The sequence below is a fragment of the Erpetoichthys calabaricus genome, chromosome 8 (assembly GCF_900747795.2).
Source record: "Erpetoichthys calabaricus chromosome 8, fErpCal1.3, whole genome shotgun sequence".
NCBI classification, from domain to species: domain Eukaryota; kingdom Metazoa; phylum Chordata; class Cladistia; order Polypteriformes; family Polypteridae; genus Erpetoichthys; species Erpetoichthys calabaricus.
Window position 1 is genome coordinate 64,788,660 of NC_041401.2, and position 26,980 is coordinate 64,815,639.

The 26,980-nt window shown below is 39.2% G+C and overlaps 1 protein-coding gene across 1 annotated transcript in view; it reads left to right on the plus strand.

The window, feature by feature from the left end:
* dph1 (diphthamide biosynthesis 1) overlaps window positions 1-26,980 on the plus strand; it is a 464,509-nt gene that overhangs the window by 419,087 nt on the left and 18,442 nt on the right. Inside the window, exon 10 of the mRNA XM_028806649.2 lies at window positions 14,676-14,754. Within this exon, the coding sequence (XP_028662482.1) occupies window positions 14,676-14,754 (79 nt within the window). The remainder of the gene's footprint in view (window positions 1-14,675; window positions 14,755-26,980) is intronic.

Genomic DNA, 26,980 nt, shown 5'->3' on the forward strand with positions numbered 1-26,980 from the left:
ACACAACGCCAACTGGCAAAATGAAAGCCCCAACATTGGCACAGATGTATGCCTGGATCATCGCTGCATGGAAGCTTATTCCAGAGGATTTGGTTGTGAAAAGCTTCAAAAAGTGTAGCATATCCAACAGCATCGATGGAAGCGAAGACGACGCCTTGTGGGAAAGCAACGACGACGTCGTCAGTAGCAGTGGTGAATCTGAATCCAGCAGCGAATCAGAAGATGATAATTAAACTGGAATAGTCTGGTGAGCACAATAATTTTCCACTTGCCGTTATAGCCCTTTACTGATTGTCTCTATACGGTTCTTTCTTTTCTCATTTCACAGGGCTATTTGTCATTCCCACCTTTCGCAGCATGGTGCGACAAACACTGAATGTTCTGCAGTAGGGGTACTGCTTACAGTTAGTATTCCAATACAATATACTATATCATGTGTGGAAAGAATTAAACGAGACATAATTATTCTCCATTACAGTTATTTACGTCGGTGTCTTACTCCAACCTCACCCGCTACCTATACAATCACAACGAACATCGTGAACGGGGCAAAACGGGTTTTTGCGATTTTCTTTGTAAAAATTAGGGTGCGCATCTTACACGAGGGCGCGTGGTACACAAGTAAAAACGGTATATACTGAAGCCCTATATAGAAGCTTTGCCTTGAAAGATGTCATGGTGTTGTCAGGTAAAGAGTTGCTTAAAGTTTTTTGACAGCTCACTGTGGAGTTTTCAGGTGCCTTTTATGATTTGTCTTTGACTTCCATTCTATAGTAAACATACTCAATTTTGTTATCATTGCATTCTTAACCACTCTGAGATCTAAGCCTATGAGACCCAACTTTGATTTTATTTTCATCTCCATTTGAGATTAAAGGGATTTATAGTCTCCAAACATAAGTAATAGAATCTTGTCTTTAATGAAAATGGTATGCATTTGAAACTAATACATCTTCTAGTGAGCAATCTGTCTGTAGATGGGCTGCATCTTTAAACCTACTTAACATAACATAAAATAGCATTCTGTCCTTATACAAAAATGTAGAGCACATTGCCCTTTACATCCAAGGCCGGTGACAGCAACATTGTGTAAGGCCTTCCACTGCCTATTCAATTTATTTGTTAAACAAGTAAGCCCGCGATTCGCTAGCGAATCGGAAATCCAAGAATGGCAATCAGTTTCTGTTCCGTCCGATATTTGGATGGATGACATATCATGGAGGGTGGGTGCATCTGGGGAAATGTCATTCAATTAAATAAGCATATCTGTACTAAAGCGGTCTTGTTTTGTGGAGACGTGATTCTGTTGCCTTTGCTGACACCAACTGCTGGCAGAGTGGAGCACAGCAAGTTTAATTTACAGGTTGTGGTGTTCGTGTGCCAGCCACTGAGTCGGGGAAGCCACTGGGTTTGAGTCTGTGACCGTTATGTGATCTATATTACTGGTACAGTTGATTAGAGCAAGTGTAGCGAACAGGTTGTGTTGTTTGGGCGGCACCTACTGACTCTGGGAAGCCGCTGCGTTTGACTCTGGGGCGTGCGCAATATGCGCCTCAGTGGGAAGCCGCTGCGTGAAGAAATATCATGGAGGGTATATGCGGTGGTGTGGGCGGTCGCGTCCGGGCGGCTGTACAACCTGGCGTGCACGCTTTACCTCAGGTTTAGTTCACAGGTCGTAGGCATGGTAAAGTTTCCATTTAATTCAATAACCCTATTTGAACTAAAGCGGTTTCTTTGTGTGGGCACCTTTGTTCATTGTTTGTATCCATATGGGCTCGTTTACAGGTCGTAGCCATACAGAGTCGTGCTTGTATCACTAATCGTTGAGCTCCCTCCATTTGGATACGTGCCTCCTTTGCCTGTGCTGTGTCAAAAGCGCATTGTGGGCGCGCTTGTTCATTGTGTTTATTAGAGCAAGTCTAGTTTACAGGTGGTGTTGTTTATGCGCTTACAGGTTGTGTTGTTTGGGCGCCACCTACTGACTCTGGGAATCCGCTGCGTTTTGGGAAGCCGCTGTGTTTGACTGTACAGGTTCTGTTGTTTGGGCGCCACCTACTGACTCTGGGAAGCCGCTGCATTTGACTCTGGGGCGGGCGCCATGGAGCAGTACGCTGTGTTATTTGGGCGCCACCTACATACTCTGGTAAGCCGCCACGTTTTGGAAAGCTGCTGCGTTTGACTCTGGACTCTGGGGCGGGTGCCTCGGTGCGTCCGCCGTGCATAAATTAACTGTGGTTTAGTAATATAGATTGTTCCCAAAGCCCCACCACTTTCACTGACCTCCATTTTCAAAAATATTGTCATGTTGGCCAGGAGTGCCAACTTTCAAAATACCCAGTTCAGGTGAGTATATAGGCTGTACCTGGCCCCTTGAAGATGATTCACTCTAGAACTGAACCTCTTGCCTTCATTGTCAGACTACGGTTCTGGACCCGTGCCTTCATATGTTTTTCAGTCTGGCTTTGCCACCTTTATGTTTTCTATCGGCTTACTCCTGTTACCTCAATTGTTGCTGTTCTCTTTCTGTCAGTGATATACAACAAAGGATGTTTTTCCTTGGGACAGTCACTGTCAAATCAACTCTGGCCTTCTGTTGGAAATCACCAGATTCTGTGTCTCTTGATGCTTGAAAGACATCTTTTCTCAATCTGATCCTATTAGAGCTTTCAGTAGCTAGGAATAATGTGGCATCTGGGGCCAATATTGCCAAGTGGCAAAATCTGACGAATATGTTACAGCATCAGATAATCAGCTACCCTCGCCAATAACTAGAGCAATGTCCTGTCAGGTGTGGGGTCTGTTGAGCCAGCAGCACCTCCTTTGTTCTCATTAGTCAGTTCAGACATTTACACCCTGCAATACATGTATACACTGAAAGACTAGGGTGAAGGTGTCGGGGAGTGTTTTTTCTTTTTTACATAATTTCATAAATAAGGTTTTGTTTGGATAATTGTTACTGTGTATTTGTATTTAGTTCTTTCTCAATAACCATTAGATTACAAATCCAATGTATTGTCACAAAAAGCTACCGCAGCATTGCGCACAAAGCAGGAATAACCTCTGATGGTGCCAGTACATTTTAATTTAGACTTGCCATCTAACAAAGTTCTTGTTTGGGTATGTGAGAGGAAAAACAGAGTTCCTGCCTAAACATAAACACAAATAATGAGGAAAATGTTCAAACTTAAACTGTGGCTAGGTCCAGGATTTGACACCTGGATGAATCTATAAGGCAACACTTTGTGTTGCACAAGCGTGTAGCTGTATAGTATTTGTCAAGCAGACATTTATAATACATTAGCCTCTACTATAATGCAGTCTTTGACTGCTATTTCTGGGAACAGGTAAAGTTATTTTTAAGTGGTAATAGTTAAAATAGTTGATGACCCCTGTAACAAATGAAGATTTAGCTGTTGAACCAGTAAAGAGAACGAAGCATTGCAATGTATCAGAAGGTATAATCAGCCTATCAGTGTCTGTTGTGCAGCCCCACTGGGAAGCAAGTGACGTACAGTGCTGAAGTTTATTTTTAAAGGCTGCTTCTCTTCCTCTCATTAAAGCATTGACTCACTGACAGGGAGATATACCTGGCTGCCATGTGCCCTCTGCCAGTAGTGCATTTTTAAATTACAGGCACTGCCTTGTGTAGGGCTGTGATTTTTAAATTTTTTTTTTCCCTTCTTGGACTTCTTGATTATGAGTTGGCGGGGTTCAGTGACGACAGCTCTTGGCAAAGAGACCCACCATGGCACAGAATCCCTTTTCATTTCAGCAAGCTTCTTTCCCAGATTGACTACAATCTTTCCACGCTTGTTAGCTGGGTGCTCTGCGGGGTCTGATTTGTGGAGGATTTTTATGTAGGGTAGCCCCACAGAGACTTTTCATAGACGCTACATCCATTGCCATGCAATATCCCTAATTGTTGGTATCAGCAGAAAGCCTGTCTTCAGTCCCACATTAGTGTGTGGAAATCTTGGGCCACACCACACAGTTGCCATCTCAGGTCAACAGCACCTTCGCAAATAATAAATGCTGATGGCTTAAATGGTCTACTGGATTCAGTAAGTAGGACAGTGAATCATACTGCTGACTTCAAAACCTAAGATTCTGCAAACAAAGTTTAATCAAATAGTATTAGGAAATGTATGCAACTCTTGCAGACCTGTGGATAGAAAATTCTGCAGTTTATATTTATTAATCCAGTATGATTTAATGGCAGTTAGACTTGGCCACTTCAAAACTATTACATTTTCCTGTCTCACACAGGAGATTTAAGAGCCTTATTAATTTAATCAAATGCTATTTTCTATAATTGCTAGTTTTATCTATTAGCAAAACAGGTTTAATGTCCTTTCTGAAAACAAAAAAGGCAGCATTAAGCTTTGTTTTTGACATAATGAATGGGCTCCAGGGTGCAGCGCAGAATACAGGAGCATTGGCTTCAAATTAAATATAAATATAGGTTTTTAAATATTAAAATGTATGAAAAAATGCATTCACACTTGTTCAGTCATTTATTTACTTTTTCCCCTGATGCTTCCCATTCCTGCATACTAGTCAGTTTAAAGTATGTTCATTATTTACGCATTTAATATTTATGTAAGTTTTTATTAATTTTTACACAAGTTGGATCAGTGGCACAGTAGGCAGCACTGACTTCTTAATCTGAATATGGGACCGGTCACCATACCAAAGACATGAAGGTTAGTTTAACTTCAAGTGAGTGTTGATATGTGTGAGTCTGTCCTATTCAGAGTTGTTTCTAGCCTTGCTTCTGATGTTAACCTTCAAAACAACCCTGAGGTGGATTAAGTGAGTTTAGTAATAATGGATGCTGAATATGTATCATTTCTAAATTATGGGCAACAATTATTCAGATGTCATACAGTTAATGACATTAGAAAGTCTGTAAAAAATGAAAAGGTCATCAGCTTCTAGAACATATTGAGCAGGCTACTAGTTAACTGGTCCAATAACATCTTATGTTAAAAACTGAGTTTATAGATAGAAAAGAACAAATTTATTTGTCACTTCTTCAGGCTTGTGCGTGAGAGATTCCTATATCAAAACAGTAAGTAGAATAAAGAGAAGCAAACCTTCAATAGAAAATGACTACTTGAGACCATTATTTACAGAGGGCATACACAAAAGTGTGATGTATTTAACTAGTGTCTACACTATATAGACACAAGTAAGCCCGCGATTCGCTAGCGAATCGGAAATCCAAGAATGGCAATCAGTTTCTGTTCCGTCCGATATCTGGATGGATGACATATCATGGAGGGTGGGTGCGTCTGAGGAAATGTCATTTAATTACATAAGCATATCTGTACTAAAGCGGTTTCGTCTTGTGTAGACGTGATTCCGTTGCCTTTCGTGTGCCAGCCACTGAGTCTGGGAAGCCACTGGGTTAGAGTCTGTGACCGTTATGTGATCTATATTACTGGCACATCTGATTAGAGCAAGTGTAGCCCACAAGTTGTGTTGTTTGGGCGCCACCTACTGACTCTGGGAAGCCGCTGCGTTTTGGGAAGCTGCTGCGTTTGACTCTGGGGCAGGTGCCACGGCACATTACGTTGTGTTATTTGGGCGCCACCTACTGACTCTGGGAAGCCGCCGCGTTTTGGGAAGTCGCCGCGTTTGACTCTGGGGCGGGCACCGCCGCGTTTTGGGACGCCACTGCGTTTGACTCTGGACTCTGGGGCGGGCACCAAACTGAATGACCGTTATGTGATCTACATTACTGGCACAGTGGATTAGAGCAAGTCTAGTTTACAGGTGGTGTTGTTTGGGCACTTACAGGTTGTGTTGTTTGGGCGCCACCTACCGACTCTGGGAATCTGCCGCGTTTTGGAAAGCCGCTGTGTTTAACTGTACAGGTTGTGTTGTTTGGGTGCTCAGAGGTTGTGTTATTCGGGCGCCACCTACTGACTCTGGGAAGCCGCCACGTTTTGGGAAGTCGTCGCGTTTGACTCTGGGGCAGGCGCCGCCACGTTTTGGGACGCCGCTGCGTTTGACTCTGGACTCTGGGGTGGGCACCAAACTGAATGACCGTTATGTGATCTACATTACTGGCACAGTGGATTAGAGCAAGTCTAGTTTACAGGTGGTGTTGTTTGGGCGCTTACAGGTTGTGTTGTTTGGGCGCCACCTACCGACTCTGGGAATCTGCCGTGTTTTGGGAAGCCGCTGCGTTTGACTGTACAGGTTGTGTTGTTTGGGCACTCAGAGGTTGTGTTGTTCGGGCGCCACCTACTGACTCTGGGAAGCCGCTGCGTTTGACTCTGGACTCTGGGGCGGGCACCAAGGCCGCAGTGCGCATGCGCCTCGGTGTGTCCGCCGTGCATATATTAACTGTGGTTTACTAAGATAGATTCTCATAAGAGTTTTATATTATTATTGTTTTCATAAGAATTAATTATGAACACCTTGAAATCACTTTTTTTTTTTTTTGTCTGGTGCCTTGTGTGTCAACTGTATGAGAAAACCCCACATACGACATACTGTTAAACTTGTCTTAATGTCAGGCTATGCAAGACATTAAGCTTTTTGAGTTTCCGTCTATTTTTGTCCCTGTAGACTCAAAACCCCCAAATTTTTTGACCATATTTTGTGTAGGAAATTACACCCTTATGATAAAGAGTAAACCAATAGGTGTCTTCAGCACCCAGTGTATTTGCAAGAAAAACAACAAAGAGTTTTTTGAGGCAAAATCAGAGTCTATAACATGACTGACTCATGATGGAGATGTTCATGATTTTATATGATCCCAACGACATCCACTGGAGTGAAATGTGGTCAATGACGAGAGGAATTGCCTTGTCTCGAACATGTAATACTGTGTAATATCCAGAACTGTCAAACATGTGGACACAAGGAGCATATCTAAATCATAAATGTGAGGGTTGTTTTTCTGTCTTGCTACTAGATCTCTCCACTGATTCATCACCTGATCGATTCTAAAATAACCACTGAGCGCCACGTTAGATAATAAATAAATTCCTTTAGTGTTTGTTGTTACAATAAAATGGTATGTAGAATCTTAACAAACCAGTATTTTTTCAAAATAATGACCCCAGTTTATTCAAGTACAACAAATTATCAAGCACTATATGTGACAGTGCAGGTTGAGTCCATGCTCCCACTCCTATTTTTGGGAGCCTCTTGAACTTGCCACCATCTATAACGTAACTGGATGAGCTTGGCAGATGAGGACAAAACACACACAAAGCAAGAGGATGGTGTAATGTGCTGAGTGCTTTTATAAAATAAATCATGTCCAAATGTGCAGTGCAAAAAGTTCAATAAATAAATAATCCATAAAAACAGTGGAAATCCATGAGATTAATAAGACTTAAAAAGAAGACTAAAATTAATGCCACAGCTCGCGGGTTATTGTTCCTTCCCGACTTGGACAAGCCCAACACAACTCCCTCTTTGTCTCCACAGCTCACCCATAGCTCACTCAGCTGGCGGAGACGCTAGCAGTCATGGTCTTCTTCTCCCAGCCTCTGTCTTAGCTGCCTTGAGTGGAATCAGTGAGCCGCTCAGGATCCGTTGTCCTCCCGTCTTCATTCACACTCTCACAATTGTCCCCCGTATCACTGGGGAGAATGCCACTTCAATTTCTCACTCCTCAGAGAATGATCCACCCCTAGAGCACTAAACCTTTGCTCCTACACAGGGCAGATGACCACGCTGCCTTTCCACACACTGGCTGGCTGTCTCGACCTGCCTCTCCACCTGCTGCTGTTCTCGCGGCTCTTCTCTGCGTTCTCTCTTTTCTGTTTTCCCCCTCGTAATCATGAGCACAGCTGCGGCAATCGTCAGCTCCTGGCGCCAGTTAGAGTCACAGGCGATCCTCCACCTCTGCACTAAGTGCAGGGCTTTCTGCTCCCACATCGTTCATGGGAACCACTCTTGCCACACTACCATGCCCCCACCTGAAGATGCAAGTCTGGTGATTATGTAAAAGACACCAATCAGCCACGGATTTCACTTTACCACACTATACCGTATTTATTTCGGTTGATTTTTTTTTTTAAACACAAATAATTAACTCTTACATAGGAAAAAGGGAATGGATGGCCTCCTCTTTACATACACACTCATGAACTTACTACGAGAATTGTGATCACCAACAATTTAATTGAAAAAAGAATGCTATATTAACTTTCCCTCACTCAGCACACAAATTAACCGGAAACTTTCCCTATGGACTAACAGACAAGCCTTGCCACCAATCAGTGTTTTCCTCTTGTTTTGCCAAGGTACCTACCCTTTCGGTACACTTTTACTTGTCATCTCCTCTCTGATTTTGAGCGTGTCATCTCTAATGTTGCTTGTGGCACCACATTTAATTCTGAACGTCATCTTGTTTAATAGTGCATGTCACATTTCTGTGCGCATCACCTTGTTTAATTGTCCACATCACATCTTTAAATTTTTTGTCACTTGCCCTTTGCGGCCACTGTATTTTCAGCACTCTGACCTGTTAAAGTTTGAGTTTAAAGGCTGTGGTAATGTTGTTGTAGCTTACAAACACCAAGTTACATTAGCATTGAACTAAATTTACAAAAGTTTAAAATCGGGAGTGATCTCCCCTAGACTTTCTCGTATACTCGGATATGGGAATAGATATTGAGTAAACCACAAGACAATGATTATATTTTTATATAATGTACATTTAAGAACCATCAACAACAAATCAAATCATTAATATATTGAACAATTATTATAAAACTAGCAAAATACCCGCGCTTCGCAGCGGAGAAGTAGTGTGTTAAAGAGGTTATGTAAACATATATATACATATATATACATATCTACATATACACATATCTACATACATATACACATCCACATATACATATACAGTATATACATATACAAATTTACATATCTACATATATATACATATATACACATATGCACATATATATATATATATATATATATATCTACATTCGTAGTCTGAATCACAATCTGATTGTATGGGTGGTTACCTACCAGGTAACGCTTGTGGTTGGCCAGCAAGTCAGCTAACATCCGCCACGGTGCCCTCAGTTGTGAGAAGCAGATCATAGAATGGTTGAAAATAGTTTACTGTCAAATAATGCAAAGAGTACGCGACACGTGTTTCACCCTAATTCTGGGCTTATCAGGCGTACACACTCACTGCATATAGCCAAATTCCCGTGCTTCACAGCGGTGAAGTATTGCTTTTAAATTTTAATTAAGAAGAAAAGAAAACCTTTTTAAATTGAGGGAAAATATACCAATAACAATTTGTTAAGGATCTGTTTTTTTGTGAAGCTGCCTTTACACAGCCTGTCCGCTGTTTTATAAACGAACGCCATATAAGGCCGTCCTTTCTCCTTGTTTAGCGGTTCTGTATTGTTTTATTGTTCGTTTATTACGATTGTTATAGTTATTGTGTAGGTATTTGAGACTCACTTTTCTGTTCAGGTACCCATTTCCTTTATGTAATCCGCGGATTCTCCCCTTTTTTTTGTTCATTTATTACGATTATAATTATTTATTGATTCCCTTCTTTACCTGACTGCCTGCTCATATAAGGCGCTTTGCTGTTTTTTTGTGAAGCAGTCTTTACACAGCTTCTCCGCTGTTTTATAAATGAACGCCATATAAGGCCATCCTTTTTCCTTGCTTCGCCAAGGAAGCAACCTTTTTATTTAATCCATGGGTTCTCCGCTGTTTTATTGTTCGTTTATTACGATTGTTATAGTTCTCTTTGTATACCACGTTGTCAGTTCAGCACTCCGGTTGTAATATGACCAAGTGGTGCAAGCTTACTGTTGAGAATGCAACGTATAGTTGTACAGGAGAAAAGGAATCTTGCCAAACTTAATTTAAACTTACGGTTTACACTGTGCTTTGTTTCCGCCATAGCTGCACTTATGAATATGCTTGTATGCGTCACTCGCTCGCTTCTTATTGTTTCGCTGCCTTCTCAATTGTGTAATGAATGTTTTCTTCAGCGCTCTTTGGGGCTCTTCCTTGTTTTCTACATACTGCGTTCACAGTCAGTTCACGTGATTACGTGGGAGGCGTGATGACGCGATACGCAACTCCGCCTCCCACAGCCAGCGAGCCGCAGTCCATTACAGTATATGGACAAAAAAGAGGTTCCAGTTATGACCGTTACGCTTTGAATTTCGAAATGAAACCTGCCTAACTTTTGTAAGTAAGCTGTAAGGAATGAGCCTGCCAAATTTCAGCCTTCCACCTACACGGGAAGTTGGAGAATTAGTGATGAGTCAGTCAGTCAGTCAGTCAGTCAGTCAGTGAGTCAGTGAGGGCTTTGCCTTTTATTAGTATAGATTAAAATTGAATAAATTGGACTCTGCAGGTACATGAATAAAAGGTAAAGTACCACTTCCAGTTATCGGAAATAGCCCTAAAGGTGATAGAAATCTACGTTTTGTAACTAATACTTGTATGCAAATTTTGTTTGACCTAAGTGAATGCATACTCAAGTTTTTGTGTTTACATACACACACACACAGACATAATTCCAAAAATGTTACTTTCGGATTCAGGGAGGTCTAAAACATCGAGATTCATAAAATCTCGAAATGGAATAATACTTTCCCTATACTTCGTATACGAGAAAGTCAAAAAAAAAATTAAAAAAGAAAGATTATAAAGAAATTATCAAAGATTATATAAAATTATTGAAGATAATTATACAAATTATCAAAGATAAATTATAAGTGAAATTATGAAAAATCTTTGAAAAATTAAATTGGGACATTTTAATACATTACAGTGCATCCGGAAAGTATTCACAGCGCATCACTTTTTCCACATTTTGTTATGTTACAGCCTTTTTCCGAAATGGATTAAATTCATTTTTTTCCTCAGAATTCTACACACAACACCCCATAATGACAACGTGAAAAAAGTTTACTTGACGTTTTTGCAAATTTATTAAAAATAAAAAAACTGAGAAATCACATGTACATAAGTATTCACAGCCTTTGCTCAATACTTTGTCGATGCACCTTTGGCAGCAATTACAGCCTCAAGTCTTTTTGAATATGATGCCACAAGCTTGGCACACCTGTTCTTGGCCAGTTTCGCCCATTCCTCTTTGCAGCACCTCTCAAGCTCCATCAGGTTGGATGGGCAGCGTCGGTGCACAGCCATTTTAAGATCTCTCCAGAGATGTTCAATTGGATTCAAGTCTGGGCTCTGGCTGGGCCACTCAAGGACATTCACAGAGTTGTCCTGAAGCCACTCCTTTGATATCTTGGCTGTGTGCTTAGGGTCGTTGTCCTGCTGAAAGATGAACCGTCGCCCCAGTCTGAGGTCAAGAGCGCTCTGGAGCAGGTTTTCATCCAGGATGTCTCTGTACATTGCTGCAGTCATCTTTCCCTTTATCCTGACCAATCTCCCAGTCCCTGCCGCTGAAAAATATCCCCACAGCATGATGCTGCCACCACCATGCTTCACTGTAGGGATGGTATTGGCCTGGTGATGAGCGGTGCCTGGTTTGCTCCAAATGTGATGCCTGGCATTCACACCAAAGAGTTCAATCTTTGTCTCATCAGACCAGAGAATTTTCTTTCTCATGGTCTGAGAGTCCTTCAGGTGCCTTTTGGCAAACTCCAGGTGGGCTGCCATGTGCCTTTTACTAAGGAGTGGCTTCCGTCTGGCCACTCTACCATACAAGCCTGATTGGTGGATTGTTGCAGAGATGGTTGTCCTTCTGGAAGGTTCTCCTCTCTCCACAGAGGACCTCTGGATCTCTGACAAAGTGACAATCGGGTTCTTGGTCACCTCCCTGACTAAGCCCCCTTCTCCCCCGATCTCTCAGTTTAGATGGCCGGCCAGCTCTAGGAAGAGTCCTGGTGGTTTCGAACTTCTTCCACTTACGGATGATGGAGGCCACTGTGCTCATTGGGACCTTCAAAGCAGCAGAAATTTTTCTGTAACCTTCCCCAGATTTGTGCCTCGAGACAATCCTGTCTCGGAGGTGTACAGACAATTCCTTTGACTTCATGCTTGGTTTGTGCACTGACATGAACTGTCAACTGGGGGACCTTATATAGACAGGTGTGTGCCTTTCCAAATCATGTCCAATCAACTGAATTTACCACAGGTGGACTCCAATTAAGCTGCAGAAACATCTCAAGGATGACCAAGGGAAACAGGATGCACCTGAGCTCAGTTTTGAGCTTCATGGAAAAGGCTGTGAATACTTATGTAAATGTGCTTTCTCAATTTTTTTATTTTTAATAAATTTGCAAAAACCTCAAGTAAACTTTTTTCACATTGTCATTATGGGGTGTTGTGTGTAGAATTCTGAGGAAAAAAATGAATTTAATCCATTTTGGAATAAGGCTGTAACATAACAAAATGTGGAAAAAGTGATGCGCTGTGAATACTTTCCGGATGCACTATATATTACAATATACATTTAATAGGAGTGAGTATATTTTTTTACCGATTCCGACTCTTAATTGCTTCCATACTGACTGTGCTCCATCCTTAACCTTCTTAGCGTTAGAACGTGAGCATCACTTGGGCAGTAAAGACAGTGCTGTAAGCATTAGTTCCAAGTGGAACTCAGGCAGCTGCATAGACACATCTCGCATAAGCGTTAGACTGAGGATTATTCGGGGCAGTAAAAGTGCCAAAAGCATTAGTGCCAAGCGTTACTTGGGCAACTGTATAGACGTGTCTTGCAAAAGCATCAGGCCTGAGCGTTACCTGGGCAACAGTATAGACCCTCCTTCTCTTAGCCTCATAATGGTGTCTCATAAGAAATACCTTTCATGATGGTGATGATGAGGTGAATCTGCAGTGAAACTAAAATGCCATTGAAAGGGTGAGCAGCTTAAATTTCTTAGAGTGGCCATCACTAAACTGAAGTGGACACAACACATTTCAGATTTGTCATTCTGTTGTTACAAACTTCTACAAGTGTGCAGTGGAATCTATCTTGACTGGCTGCATCATGTTCATGTGAATTTCCCCTTGGGATTAATAAAGTATGTGTGTGTGTGTGTGTGTGTGTGTGTGTGTGTCTGTCTGTCTGTCTGTCTGTCTGTCTGTCTGTCTGTCTGTCTGTCTGTCTGTCTGTCTGTCTATCTGTCTGTCTATCTATCTATCTATCTATCTATCTATCTATCTATCTATCTATCTATCTATCTATCTATCTATCTATCTATCTAAACCTTCTAAGTGCAAGATTATAAAACCCAGCCTAGCACATGGTGATGGTGGCAGCCTTCTGTTTAGGACATTACCACATTCTCTATCTTAGAAAGGAAACAGTATTATTAAAGACCTAAGCTGTCACTTCTCTTACTCCTTCTGTCAAACCTAATGGTAAACAGGGACTTTGGGACTGACAATAGTAGATTCAGGGGAAGTTTTTACCAATATTAAGGTTATTGAAGAGTTAAACATAATAAAAATATTGTTACATAACAAACCGTATGTGTGGGAGGTAAATTTAAACAAAAAGAAATAAGTATTCAGATGTCTGAGGTCCAGGTTTCTGTTTCCATCTTTGGGAGTCACATCTCATGACAGATTCCTTTATCCTCCTTCAATAATGAATGCTCACTTGCAGTCTAGGAAATGCTTTTTATCGGCGGAGATTCCAGAAGTCACTTGGAAGTAACATCCATTATTCTGATATCAAAGTTCTTAACTTGCCAGAGCCCTGAAGATGCTCTGCAAGCATAAGTGTCTGACTAGATAGATAGATAGATAGATAGATAGATAGATAGATAGATAGATAGATAGATAGATAGATAGATAGATAGATAGATAGATAGATAGATAGATAGATAGATGCCATGAATACCTTTATGCGTGTGTGCGTGTGTTTTGTTGGTATTATTTTATTTTCAGCTGCTCTGAACATACATGCAAGTAAGAATTTCATTGTACAGAGTATATATGACAGTGAACTTGACTTGAAAAAGTAACTTGCTTTGACATTAAACTGTCATATTTACGAGATCAACAACTAGCACTTTATCTAAAGACAGATGCCAGAAATTGCTTATGGCACAGAAGCAGAAGCTTACTGGTAATTGAGTTATCCATGTTGCGATTAAAAAATTTGAGATTGCTTTCTGTCTTGTGAGTAGATTCAGATGTCCACTTAATGTTAAAACACTCAGCCAATAATCTTGCATGTGCACCATTATTACTAATAGTACCCTCCGGAAACACAGTTTTTAATTTTACCTGCTGGGCAATTCCATAATAACCCTATGATGTAATGTAAGTTTAATTGGCCAGTGCTTTCCTAATTGATATCAGTCATACTTTAAAGGAATATGTGTACATACATGGTAGTAGTGAAACACAATTTCTGTACCAATCAAAGAAATACCTCAGAATCAAGTTGTTTGTCTGCAGGTCAGTGTGATATTTATCTGCCATTTGAACAAGAAAAAGTTAAATCCATTTTTTTGCAATCCTATTTCCATTTAAGTCTTTTTTTCTATTTTTAGGTGATCTTTACTTTAGAATTTTCTAACTAATATGAATTAATGTGCCATTCTACTTTATACAGCGTATGTAGCAGTGAGCATATGTAGCAGTGTATTTATTTATGTATTGTTTTGTTTAAACACTCTTTAATTATTTTCAATACCTTGTTTTATATTCTATTCTTATTTATTTAGATGGGTTCAGATTGCCTGTACTCGACTGTCCATTGACTGGGGCAAAGCATTTTCTAAACCCCTCCTCACCCCCTATGAGGTAAGACTATTCACATTGGCAGTCCCTGCATTCTGATCCACTTTACATCATAAAATAAAATGAAATCCAACTTCCACTTGGTGGTGCTGCTTTGCCTGGAAGTGCCACAGTAAGTGCCACAGTATAAAGCAAGAACTGATAGGCCACATGGACATTTGAAAAATATGGAATGTACTGCTGAATTTATATAATAATGTTTTCTCTCAGAAATGTATAGTTAATTATTTTTAAAAACTTAATAATTATCTGTGAAAATTATGTACAGTATTTTCAACATTTACTTCTCTAAACATATTTGGAAACTAGAAGGTGGAACTAGTATCTATTGCAGTGTACTTAATAGACTTAAAAAGCATTTTAAAAAAATGTTAGGATGAAAAACCTGTAGCCACAGTATTCCCCTTGAGTGAACTTGAGAACAGTTGCAATAAAGCTTTTGTCTTTGAAAACCGAAGGAGTAAATGTGAGTTTGAAATGTTTAAATGGAAATATCTTAGTTTTGAATTCTTTCAATAGTAGGGCCCCACTGTCTGCACTAAAGGCATATATTCTAGAACATAAAATGGCATAGTCTATTCTCTAAACAGGAATTCACTTTATTTCAAACCATTGACATCACTTATGGTCTGTATAATGGTGCTAGATAACATAGTTATTAAGCAGGCATAAGATTAGAGACTTCTGTGCTGTTTTTGTTAAAAGTGAAGGAAACCTCTCCTCAAGATGAAGAGTGCTTATAAAACTAATAGTAAAAACTTTAATACTCATAGCAGAGAGACGTCTCCTGAGAAATGGCAATCACCTGAAACTCTGGTGGCTGTGCTAATATTAATGTTAATAATAACAAAGTAGGCTTCCACTCAAGAGACTCTTATCATAAGAGACGGACACATTTTGGCAGGGCCACTTGTAGCAAGTCCCTTCTCCTCTCAGCAGATGGGCAAAGCTGCTGTTGATGTGTCTGTTGCTATGGCAAGTGTATAATTACCTCTTCTTTGACAATTTATAAAATATGCAGGAATGCTGTGGTCTGCAGTGGCATTTTCCCGTGAGTCATACGCGCCTCAGAAAAAGTGTGAGCTAGTTGGTTAAAAATACTGCAAATATAAGTCCCACCTTTTAAATATGTTAGTTCTTCTCTTTTTTGGTTTGTTTGTTGTACTGTGAAATGTATGTGTTTGAAAGAATAAGAGCCTGAAGCACAACTGTGATTTTTGCAGCCTTTTTTTCTCTGTAACTTCAGTGTCTTACTGTTGTCTTTTACATTTATATGGATTTGAAGCACGTCTACTACCTTACATAAACCTAATATCCATCCATCCATTTTGTAACTTGTGTAACATTTAATATGAAAACTCTGGAGATGCAATAAATAAGATTTGCAGCTTTCCTCAAAGTCATCATTATTGGCCTTGAGGCACAAAAAGTTAACATTATGGCAAAGTCTGATCAGCTGGTCCAGGGTTTTGCATGCTCAGCCCTGGAGAATCCCTGTAACTATGTTGAGAAACTAACTGTAACACATTGTTTATTATGGTTACTTAGTTTGTTTTATATCCACACATTAGCATTTCTGGAAAGTGTAGGAAGTGCTTTACTACTATCACATCTGTATCGACTCTCTTAATTATCATTTTGATTTAATTCTCTTGAATATGAAGATATAGCACCTACCATACCTGAATTGGAAAAGAAGGCTTGTCCTGTAAAGGACAGTTTCAAAATAAAGTAAGAGATGAATGACAAAAGCAAAAGATTAGTCAAACACAGGCTGAGGGTCATCAAGCAACTTAGAAAATGTAAGCATGGCACAGCATTCAGATGTGTTCAGTAGCTTAGTTAACTGATTAGAAAGTTGGGGCCTTTTATGTTTTTCAATGACTTCATTAAAAATTCAGTTATCACAATTACGTTTGTGAAATATTTCTCTAAGAATGAGGTTTATTCAAAAATAACAGCAGTAATAAGATGCAGTTACATGTGTTTGTAAGTTACCTGAAATACATGTTTTTTAACAGTAGTTTACAATGACACATAGTTATAAACATAGCCCAGATATGCTTATGGTTGCTCAATAGCTTTCATAGACACCAAGTTATAATTCATGTGATATAAAAAATGGCATCGATTGATGTTGGGCTGTTAGTTGTTAGGGTCAGTGAGTAATTGTAGCTCAAATTTCTTAAACATTAAATATTTGAAAAATGTGCCCAATGAACAGTTTAAGTTCCCAGGTAATATTGTTGACTGCTTCAGCCCATGATGGAGAGCAGGTCTGGAGCTTTGGCAATAAATTATATTGTGAAATACTGAATCATTCAGCCATGAGATTATTTTTAGTGTAACACAAATACTAAGTACATATTTTTTATGCAGTGCTAAATTCTTTTCCTCCTTATTTCTACATATTCCATATAGTCCTTTTTTGCTTTTTCTGTTTTTTTAACTGTTACAGTTACCTTATGTTTTATGGTGAAAGTGTTTATGAAAGCCACTTTAACCTCCAAAGGTGCCATTGTATTCTTGGACAAGTTAATCCTGAAAGTGCTTTATGAGCTGTGTTTTATATGTACCCCCCGCAATACATACTTAAAAAAATCCACATTAAAACTGTGTAATACCTCAGCAAAGGCCAGGAGCATCTATCCTTCAGCGCCTTCCAGGTTATCTATGTCCTTCAGCTCCCAAATAGCTACCTTTGAGAGGTCTGCCTTGGAAAACCTTAGAAAAGGCAGAAGCCTATTTCCTTCAGTTTCTGCTGGGTTACAGAACATAGCCTGATCCAAGATCACTACCTAAGAAAGGTTTTTCAATAAATGTAAGGGACAGGCTACCCTCAAAAGACTTGAAAGAAATATTCTATCTGAAGCCAGAACAGCCTTCTCCTTCAGCAACCAGATCTCTTGTCTGAAACCGTTTAACATGAGTGAGCACAGCTCCACTATATTAACACTCATTACCTGGGGTAATATCACTGATGTCAGTAAACAAGGCAGTTTCAGAGAAATATACTCCAACTTTCATTAATTTTAAATTTATGAGTATTTGCAGAAAAACTAGGCATATTAAATGTTGGAATCATACAACCAGAATGATTCAAGTAAATGTCCATACAGCAAACGTCACCTTACTAAAACCAAGGGAGATGACTGTGTAAATTGAGAAACATTTCTTCTTAATCCCACTAAAGTATCTTTAAAAATATAAGCAATTCTGCAGCCTTTTTCTTCCTGATACTTGTCTCCATTGGGGCACATTTTCATTTTGGGGGTGGTACTTTCGTGCTCTGACAGCATGATGATTCATTACATCTTCACAAGTGTCACTCTCGTATATCTCCATTGCCCTCTGTCTCCTATACCAATCTCGGCGTCTCACCTCTCTTGTATCAAAAAGTATGTGTATTCTCTCTTTACAAAAATTGTGTCATTAGGTACTCTCAAAACCCATTCTTTAATACAGGACCTTCATAACTGATTATGCAAGATTTAGTTACATCAGCCTAAATTGGTCAACTTACAAGTTCCCATAGTCTGGTTACTAGTCAGTTAAGTTACTTTTAGCTAACTGTGAGAAATATGTTGACTACAAAGTTCCAAGCCGCAACTTAATATCTTAATTCTTCCTTGTATGTTTGATCAGTACTCAGCGAATCACCACTATGTAGTGCCATGATAAACTAGAATGTATTAAATGCATAACACAATTTTATTTAATATACAACACATATCAGCTCACCTATTTCACTTCTTACATCTGTTTCCATATCACTTGTTTTGTTATCTCAGTAGTTCTATTCAGTTTTTACTTATATCCATGAATTCAGACTGTACGCTCCCATTCTTTGGAAAAGTGAGTTAACTCTTTGTTTTTGCTTACATTGTTGAGGTGCTCTCGCAGTTTGCCAACATGTTCTTTATAGACCCAAAGAATGTTTATATATAGTATGTGTCAAGACTATGCAGTGCTAGCGTATGAACAAGAGTTGAGTTTATGTACACTACCAGTGAATAGTTTTAGAACACCTTAGTTTTTTCAGTTTTTATGGAAATGCACATAGTTTAATATCTTAATGTTTCATGAAATCAAGGCATAAAACAAATAAACAATGGAAAATAAAAAATAAGCCAAGGAATCATTAAGTATTCAAATATTATTCAAATTTTTGATTAATCAAAGTAGCCACCTTCAGCAGATATAGCAGCCAAACTGTGGTAACACTTTTAATTCAGAATGCCAGTGACTCAAAGCAGGTCACCAACTCTGCCTCCAGCAAGAGCACCCCAGGCCATCACATTTCCTTCTCCATATTTGGTGTCACACACTGGGGAACCATCCTTTCACCAACTTGATGGCGTACAAACACCCTGAAAATTTCATATTTTGATTCATCGTTCCATAAGTCTTTCTTCCAGTCTGTAGTAGTTCACTGCTGGCATTTCAAGGCCCCATTTTGTCCTTTAAGGAATGCCTTTCTTATTGCCACTCACCCTGTCAAACCTGCAGCACAAAGTCTCCTCTTCACAGTAGAAACCAAAACTTGCTTTTTTCAACCACTGTTAAACTTTGCTTTGTGCTGTTGTGCAGTGAGGCGCCTATCACACAAACTGGTGACCCTCAGAAAATTGTCTTCTGATTGGGTTGTATCTTTGGGTCTGCCAGATCTCTTCCTATCGGAGTTTCTTCCAGTTTCCAATTGCCATTGGATTGTGTAGTACACCATACTCACTGACACTTTGACATTTTTTGCAATTTATCTAAATCAAAGGCCTACAATTCTAAAGGTAATAATGCTCTGTCTCATTTGATTATATCTGAAGTTTACAACTTTCTGCAGTGTAATATTGTCCAAATAGTTCTTCATAGGGTGTAGTCAAGACAGACAGAGGGTTTTTAAGTAATCAACAGAAGTTAGGTCGGATACCTGTGAAAATTGTTTGCTTAAACTCGCAAGGCTTAATTTACTTTAATTGCTGCAGAATGTCTGTAGGTTAGTTGCTCCCTGAAGAAGGCCCATTTGTAATATTCTGAAATTTCCTTTTGTTTTCCATTTTTGCTAACCTAAACTTTAAATTTAAACCTCTGGCAGTTTACAGCTTACCCTTTCATCATTTGAGGTCATTCATTGCATTTCAACTGATAACATTTGAAGAACAACTGGAAAAACTGAGGTGTTCTAAAACTTTTCATCAGTAGTGTGTTTTCATTTTAATTTGGGAATTGAAAACATTTCTTCTCTCCTGTTTACAATTATGGAAAGAATTTATTTGCATGACAAAGGTCTGGGTTGTAAAACAGTTTGGGACAGAGAATCTCTGCTGATTATGGATAACATTTTGATTTTTGACATCATCAAACTTAAGATCTTGTATCTGCCCTGGAGTTGTTTGCCAACTGTATGTGACTTGGAGTGAGAATTAATACCTCTAAGGTCATGCGTCTTACTGAGGTTTGGGAGAACAGCTGCCTCAAGTGTAGTGATCTAGGTGGAAGCAACTGAAATGAGGTTCAAATTCTCAGTCTACTAGGATCATTCTCTGTAATGTTATGAAATTGTTAGCAATACAAGAAGACCCCAGATTACAAGTGATATTTTATTGGATTGAGAGGATCTAGTTAATAAATTTGGGCATGTATTAAGAATGCCTACAAGGATCATACCAGACACTGCTGCCCTGGAAGGAAGACCCAGGGTGGAGTTAGAAAGGATTATATCTCTTGGCTAACTTGGGAGTTCAATTACCATAACTTCCATAATGTGTCTATTTTAATGTATCTATTTCTATGCATGGAGTCAAGTCTGTTGATTCTTTTAAAAAACAACTAAAAACATTTCTTTTTAAACAAGCTTTTAATCACTGCTGAATAGTTCCAGTTTGTTTATTTATCGTTTTTATTGGTTTTGTTTATGTTTTGTTTTAACGGTTGTATTTGTACTGTATTTGCTGTTCAGCGCTCTGTGACCTTTTGTCTGTGAAGGGCGCTATACAAATAAACTACTACTACTACCCTAAGTTCTTGTCAATAAGCCGCGGCTTATCTAAGGAAAAAAGTTGTGAAAATGAAAAAATAGAATATCGGCTTATACATAAGTCCGGCTTATACATCCATCGCGGGGGTTGCGTTCCAGAGCCACCCGCGAAATAAGAATATCCGCGAAGTAGAAACCATATGTTTATATGGTTATTTTTATATTGTCATGCTTGGGTCACAGATTTGCGCAGAAACACAGGAGGTTGTAGAGAGACAGGAACGTTATTCAAACACTGCAAACAAACATTTGTCTCTTTTTCAAAAGTTTAAACTGTGCTTCATGACAAGACAGAGATGACAGTTCTGTCTCACAATTAAAAGAATGCAAACATATCTTCCTTTTCAAAGGAGTGCAAAGCAAGCAGTCAAAAAAAAAATCAATAGGGTTTTTTGGCTTTTAAGTATGCGAAGCACCGCCGGTACAAAGCTGTTGAAGGCGGCAGCTCACACCCCCTCTGTCAGGAGCAGGAAGAGAGAGAGAGAGAGAGATAGAGAGAGACAGATAAAAAAAATCAATACGTGCCCTTTGAGCTTTTAAGTATGCGAAGCTCCGTGCAGCATTTCTTTCAGGAAGCAGCTGCACACAGCCCCCCTGCTCACACCCCCCTACGTCAGCGCAAGAGAGAGAGAGAGAGAGAGAGAGAGAGAGAAAGTGAGCTGGATAGCTTCTCAGCCATCTGCCAATAGCGTCCCTTGTATGAAATCAACTGGGCAAACCAACTGAGGAAGCATGTACCAGAAATTAAAAGACCCATTGTCCGCAGAAATCCGCGATATATATTTAAATATGCTTACATATAAAATCACAATTTAAATGACCGCTACGCGCTCGTGTTGACTCGGCGACGCCCAGAGCAGAAAGAACGCGCTCCGGCCGCTCCAACCGCGCCATGCGGGGAGTGAGAGAGACGGCAATATCTCACACTCTCTCCCCCCTTAAAGAAATTAAATGGGCGCGAGTGAGACCACTGACCTCCCTCCCTTCTATTAGTTATAGGTTATAGTACGTTCGGCTTATCCATGAGTCCGGCTTATCTATGATACGATTTTATTTTAAAAATTCGTATGATTTTTGGTCTCCGGCTAATACATGAGTCCGGCTTATAGACAAGAACTTAGGGTACTATTTCCCTGTCCATAATCTTGAAATATTTAACTTCCTAAAAATTCCATTATAAAAAAAATCCATTAACCTTCAGTAAAAGTAACTGTCACTTTACGATTTATGCTTCTCTTGATTGCTAAAAATATCTTAATTTATTACTAATTCCATCCCTTAAAATGAACACAGTGTCATTCATTTTTATCAATTCTGTTCTTTCAACTTGAACATTAGATGCTGATCCTATACTCTGCATTTTACAAGTGATTTGACCACCTAGTTGATTAACACCTTGTTAAAATGAGAAGATTTTTTATTCTTGACCCTGTCTGACTCATGGATTACAGTTATGAGCTGCACAGTTATTTCTTTTAGCATTGGTTAGATGACTTGATTTAAAGCATTACAACTGTGCTCAGCAGCAGTATTGGAATTATATAAATCTGAAGCAGGGAATGGGCACAATGGACAAGTCCCTTTCTTTTTCTCAAGGACCTCTGAATCAGAGGCCAACCACTAGCCTCTCACCAGTGAGTCTCCTGTGTCCGGCAGGCATTTGATTCATTACTTTGGCACATAATTAGTTTGCAAGCAGCTGCTCTGTTACAGTAACTCGCTGTGTTTGGCTCAAGCACAGAAGGAAAATGAGAAAGGAACTAAAATATTTATAGTCATAATGGACCTTTACTGGCAGATTTGCTCAGAGGATCAAGAGGAGTGAAGTGCAGCAGAATAGCACGTGATGAGATGAATAGTTTTGAGTGGGTGTGGCTTACAAAATTAGACCAGGTAAAGGACTCAGAATGGGCATGGCAACTGGGAACTACAACATCGAATAAGTATGAATCACTAAATAGGGCAGAAGAACTCGCAGCATGCTTGGGCAAAGCTGAATGTCTATAAGAGATTTTATTACGGAGAAAGAGAACAGATGGCCTCAGGCTAAAGGTTTTTGAAACCCAGTAACGAAGTGTAGTGTCATAGTGGTTAAGAACAGATTGGACGTGACTGTAGCGCAGTAGTAAAGTAACTGATTGTGCTCAAATGGATAACTATATAGTGGGGCATAATACAGTAGTGGTGGAGTGGGAGCAAGGGAAGTATAGTGATTAAATCAGAGCTGAAAGTGATTAAGGTGCAGTGATTATAGATAAACTAGAGGTGACTGTTGCACAGCATTTAACGAAGGGCCTTGCCTTAATGACTAGGGTTAACAAGTGATGCCTGCTTCTTTATAGTCATAGCACTGCAGTTTCTAGCCTTTCTTTCTTGCCCTCATTAGACAGAGCACTCTTCCAGTTGTACTAGAGAAGGCAACACATTTTCCATTACACCTAAAAAGCTTACTATAGTCTAAAAATAGATTTAAGGCTTACGTCCTCATTAAAGTTTCATGAGGCAGCCATTTCTGGAGCAGCTTTGTTTTTATTTGATGTACTGTATAGCTAACCAGCACCCCCCAAGGCACAAAGAGGTATTACATCATCAAACAAACAAACCAGAGGTCCTGATGGCTTCACATCTGTACAATAAACATGCCTTGTATAGTTTTTCCATTTTGAGCTGAATGTTTGATAGGCTTCTATGGAAGATGTGTTAAATATTAAACATGTTCTGGGCTACTTATTTAAATGTTTCTACTATTAAAATCAAAATAGACAGATATTCACTGTGTAGTGGGTCATGATGAACTGGAAAGACTGGCTGTTTTAGAGCCACATATTTTTATTTAACCCCAATGTTCTCCTGACCTAGTTTGAGCCCAGTTATTCTGGAAGACTCTTAAGATCAGTGGACTGTGTACATGAAGTACTGCCGTTTCAGATATGTACCTTGCAGTTGAAGAATTGGAGAAAGGACACAAAAGGAAAAAGAAAACATGCTCCAGTGGGGAGTGAAAAGTATTAAAATAGAGGAAAGATGGTGTGAACAATAAAGACACATGTACATTTTTGTTTTTAGGTTAGGGCTACTGGCCATCTCCAGGCAAGGGGTACATATTAAAAAAATAAAAAGGCTTCTTTTCGGATGCCTCTTTAACAACAACCAATGTTAAAAGCATGGCCATGCTGTTCATAAGTGCTCCTTGAACCAAGTGTTCAGCTGTACTGACCACTGACAGCATGTCAAACTTAGATTGGCATCTCTGCACAGCTTTCCCACAGTAAACCCTTAAAATGCTTAAAAGCCTGACTCTCTGTACAGGAAGCTAATGTCTAATACTTCTTCATTTTGTAGTCCACTGTTCTCCACCACTTTATGATGAAATTAATAATTCACTACAGTAAAGTGTTGGTGGTGTTGGAGTGAAGTTTAGTTCACTGTGGCCGGGTATTCATCGTGAACTGCCACCACATATATAGAGACATGATTTCAACATGTCCCAGTGGCCCTAGCTTGAGCCAAAGTATCTACAAATAGGGTTCACCTTTGTCATCTCTGCCCACACCTTATATAGACAGGTGTGTGCCTTTCCAAATCATGTCCAATCAACTGAATTTACCACAGGTGGACTCCAATTAAGCTGCAGAAACATCTCAAGGATGATCAGGGGAAACAAGATGCACCTGAGCTCAATTTTGAGCTTCATGACAAAGGCTGTGAATACTTATGTACATGTGCTTTCTCAATTTTTTTATTTTTAATAAATTTGCAAAAATCTCAAGTAAACTTTTTTCACATTGTCATTATGGGGTGTTGTGTGTAGAATTCTGAGGAAAAAAATGAATTTAATCCATTTTGGAATAAGGCTGTAACATAACAAAATGTGGAAAAAGTGAAGCACTGTGAATACTTTCCGGATGCACCGTATGTGGTTTCCAAATGGCAGTTCTGCCATAAATTTCTTCTTTATGAAGCTCACAACATGCAGTTTTTTGTTAAGACTAGGCCACAAAAGTGCTCACTTAATTCTGTTTTAATTTATGAGTTTGGGCTTTTTTTAGCATTTAACAACTATCCTGTGAAATGTCCATCTGTGCCTGACACTGAGTTTTGACTTGCATCCACTGGACCTCTCTGCCAGCAGTTTTCCATATGTTGTCATTATTTTTGAGAAAGGTCCCCTGAACACTGTAATATTACAGTGTTTGTTGTGACTGTACCTGCAATTGTGGCACTGACTGTTTTCCTCTCTAGAACTTTGCTGGTTGCCTCAAAGTACTTCTTTTATAGCTGACACATACTGTTATTAGATAATCAAACTAGCATAATGCACATTTGCACCTCTGCACCTCCATTTCTTGTGATTTGCTCCTTTTAACATTAAACACTTTTGTCATGAGTTCTTTCCATTATTTTTTATTTTATAATCATTTAACACTTTGCAAAAATGTTCATACAGTTTTGATCAAGCTTGATAACTGACTGGCCCATAGTGGGATTTGAGCTTGGGATCTTGTGCTTTCTAGTTGAATTCTTTGGCCACTTGACTCAGAGGCTGATTTGCTCCTCATAGCTGCATTTAAAAATGGTCAACTTGTTACGACCTCCTCTGACAAGTGATACAGCATATTAGTAACCAGGAGAAATGTCAAATAGGTGAACTCGTTACCAAAGTCAGTTTAAAACAATACATTGTTCCTAAGATTTGTCAAATCCAGTATACTAATAATGCTACTGTGTACTGTAGAACAGAAGTGTTGTAATTCAGTTTATTTGCAACACTGAAAACTAATGACTAGGGCTAGTTGAGCTAAGCATAGTATTAATCTTTTTTACATTGTACTTTGCAATGAACCTTACTGATGTGATTATTTATGTTATGATAGTGAGACACACACTAAGACAGCATTGAGATTTGAGTCTGTGACATTCTACTTTTTAGAGCTACTAAGACAATAACCAGAGTATCTCTGACTGCGTATGAAGTCTGTTCTTCAGACTGTACTGACACAGTTTCTTGGCACTGAAAGACTAAAGCTATGGATTCATGAACATCCTGTCAGCTGGTTAAGAAATGTGTCAATCAGTAATAATTATAATATTTACCATTTATGGATTGATAATATCAATTACAGAATGACAAAAATCTATGATAACATGATTTGACACTATGGATTGATCCTAGCTCTGTGAAAGCTGCAGATTCATCTGCAGCTCTGAGATTTATTGTTCATCCCTGAACACTAGATAAGTGAAATACATAGATTACAGTCAAAAATGTGGGAATGAAAAAATAATGGCAGGAAATTCTCCACAGGGATGGAACTTTTCTCCATATAATTGTTTTTTTATTAGGCTGCAGTCTGAAATTACCATCATTAAATCCTTGAGTAGAAGCAGCATCTGTTATTACCGGGGGTAAGATGTTGCCTCTCCGCAAGTCATCCATTTAAACATTTCAGTAAATACCGCAAAATTACCAAGTGTCAATCACAAATGTTGTGCTTTCAGTTGACTTTTTTTTAAAAGACCTAAAGATACCCACAGTGCAATAAAGACTGGGAATCTGGGCTGTTTGTTTGGTTCAATTTGTGTGAGCAGGTGTATGTACGGGCGTTTTGTTTTACTCAAGTCTGTCATTCCATGTCTCGGGCTCATTTGAGTCGTTGCCTGATGCTGTGTGTGAAGCCTGCTTATGGATTTGGGGTTTCTTAATAGGCTCGCTCCATATGTTCTGTGACCCACAAAATTATGTGAAGCAAAACTGCAAATGTCAGATTTCTCTTCTGGTGATACTTATTAGAAACTAGAAAGGGTCAACCTTCCAGAGAGTGTAACGCAATCCTCCATGATATTTTTCACAATTCTATTTTTGTGCATTCTGATTACAATCACAATCCCTTAAAGTGTGAATTTGCTTTAGCTGTCATGGAGCATAATTCTTCCATAGTTTAGAGTCAGGAGTAGTATATTTTTTATATACGTGCTTTGACAGTTCAGGCTGAAATTGTGCTTTACGTAAACCACAAGAATGAAAGTTTGAACAAAGAAACCCTTTTTGCTACTGTTGGGCAGCCATATGGGCTTGTGTTGAACCTGTCTTCATTTTTTAACCTTATTAGGAAATTCATTACCAATGGGGGTATGGCTATCATTTATTTGATTTCAAGATGACAGATCAAGGCACTTAATGATGATAGGTTTTGA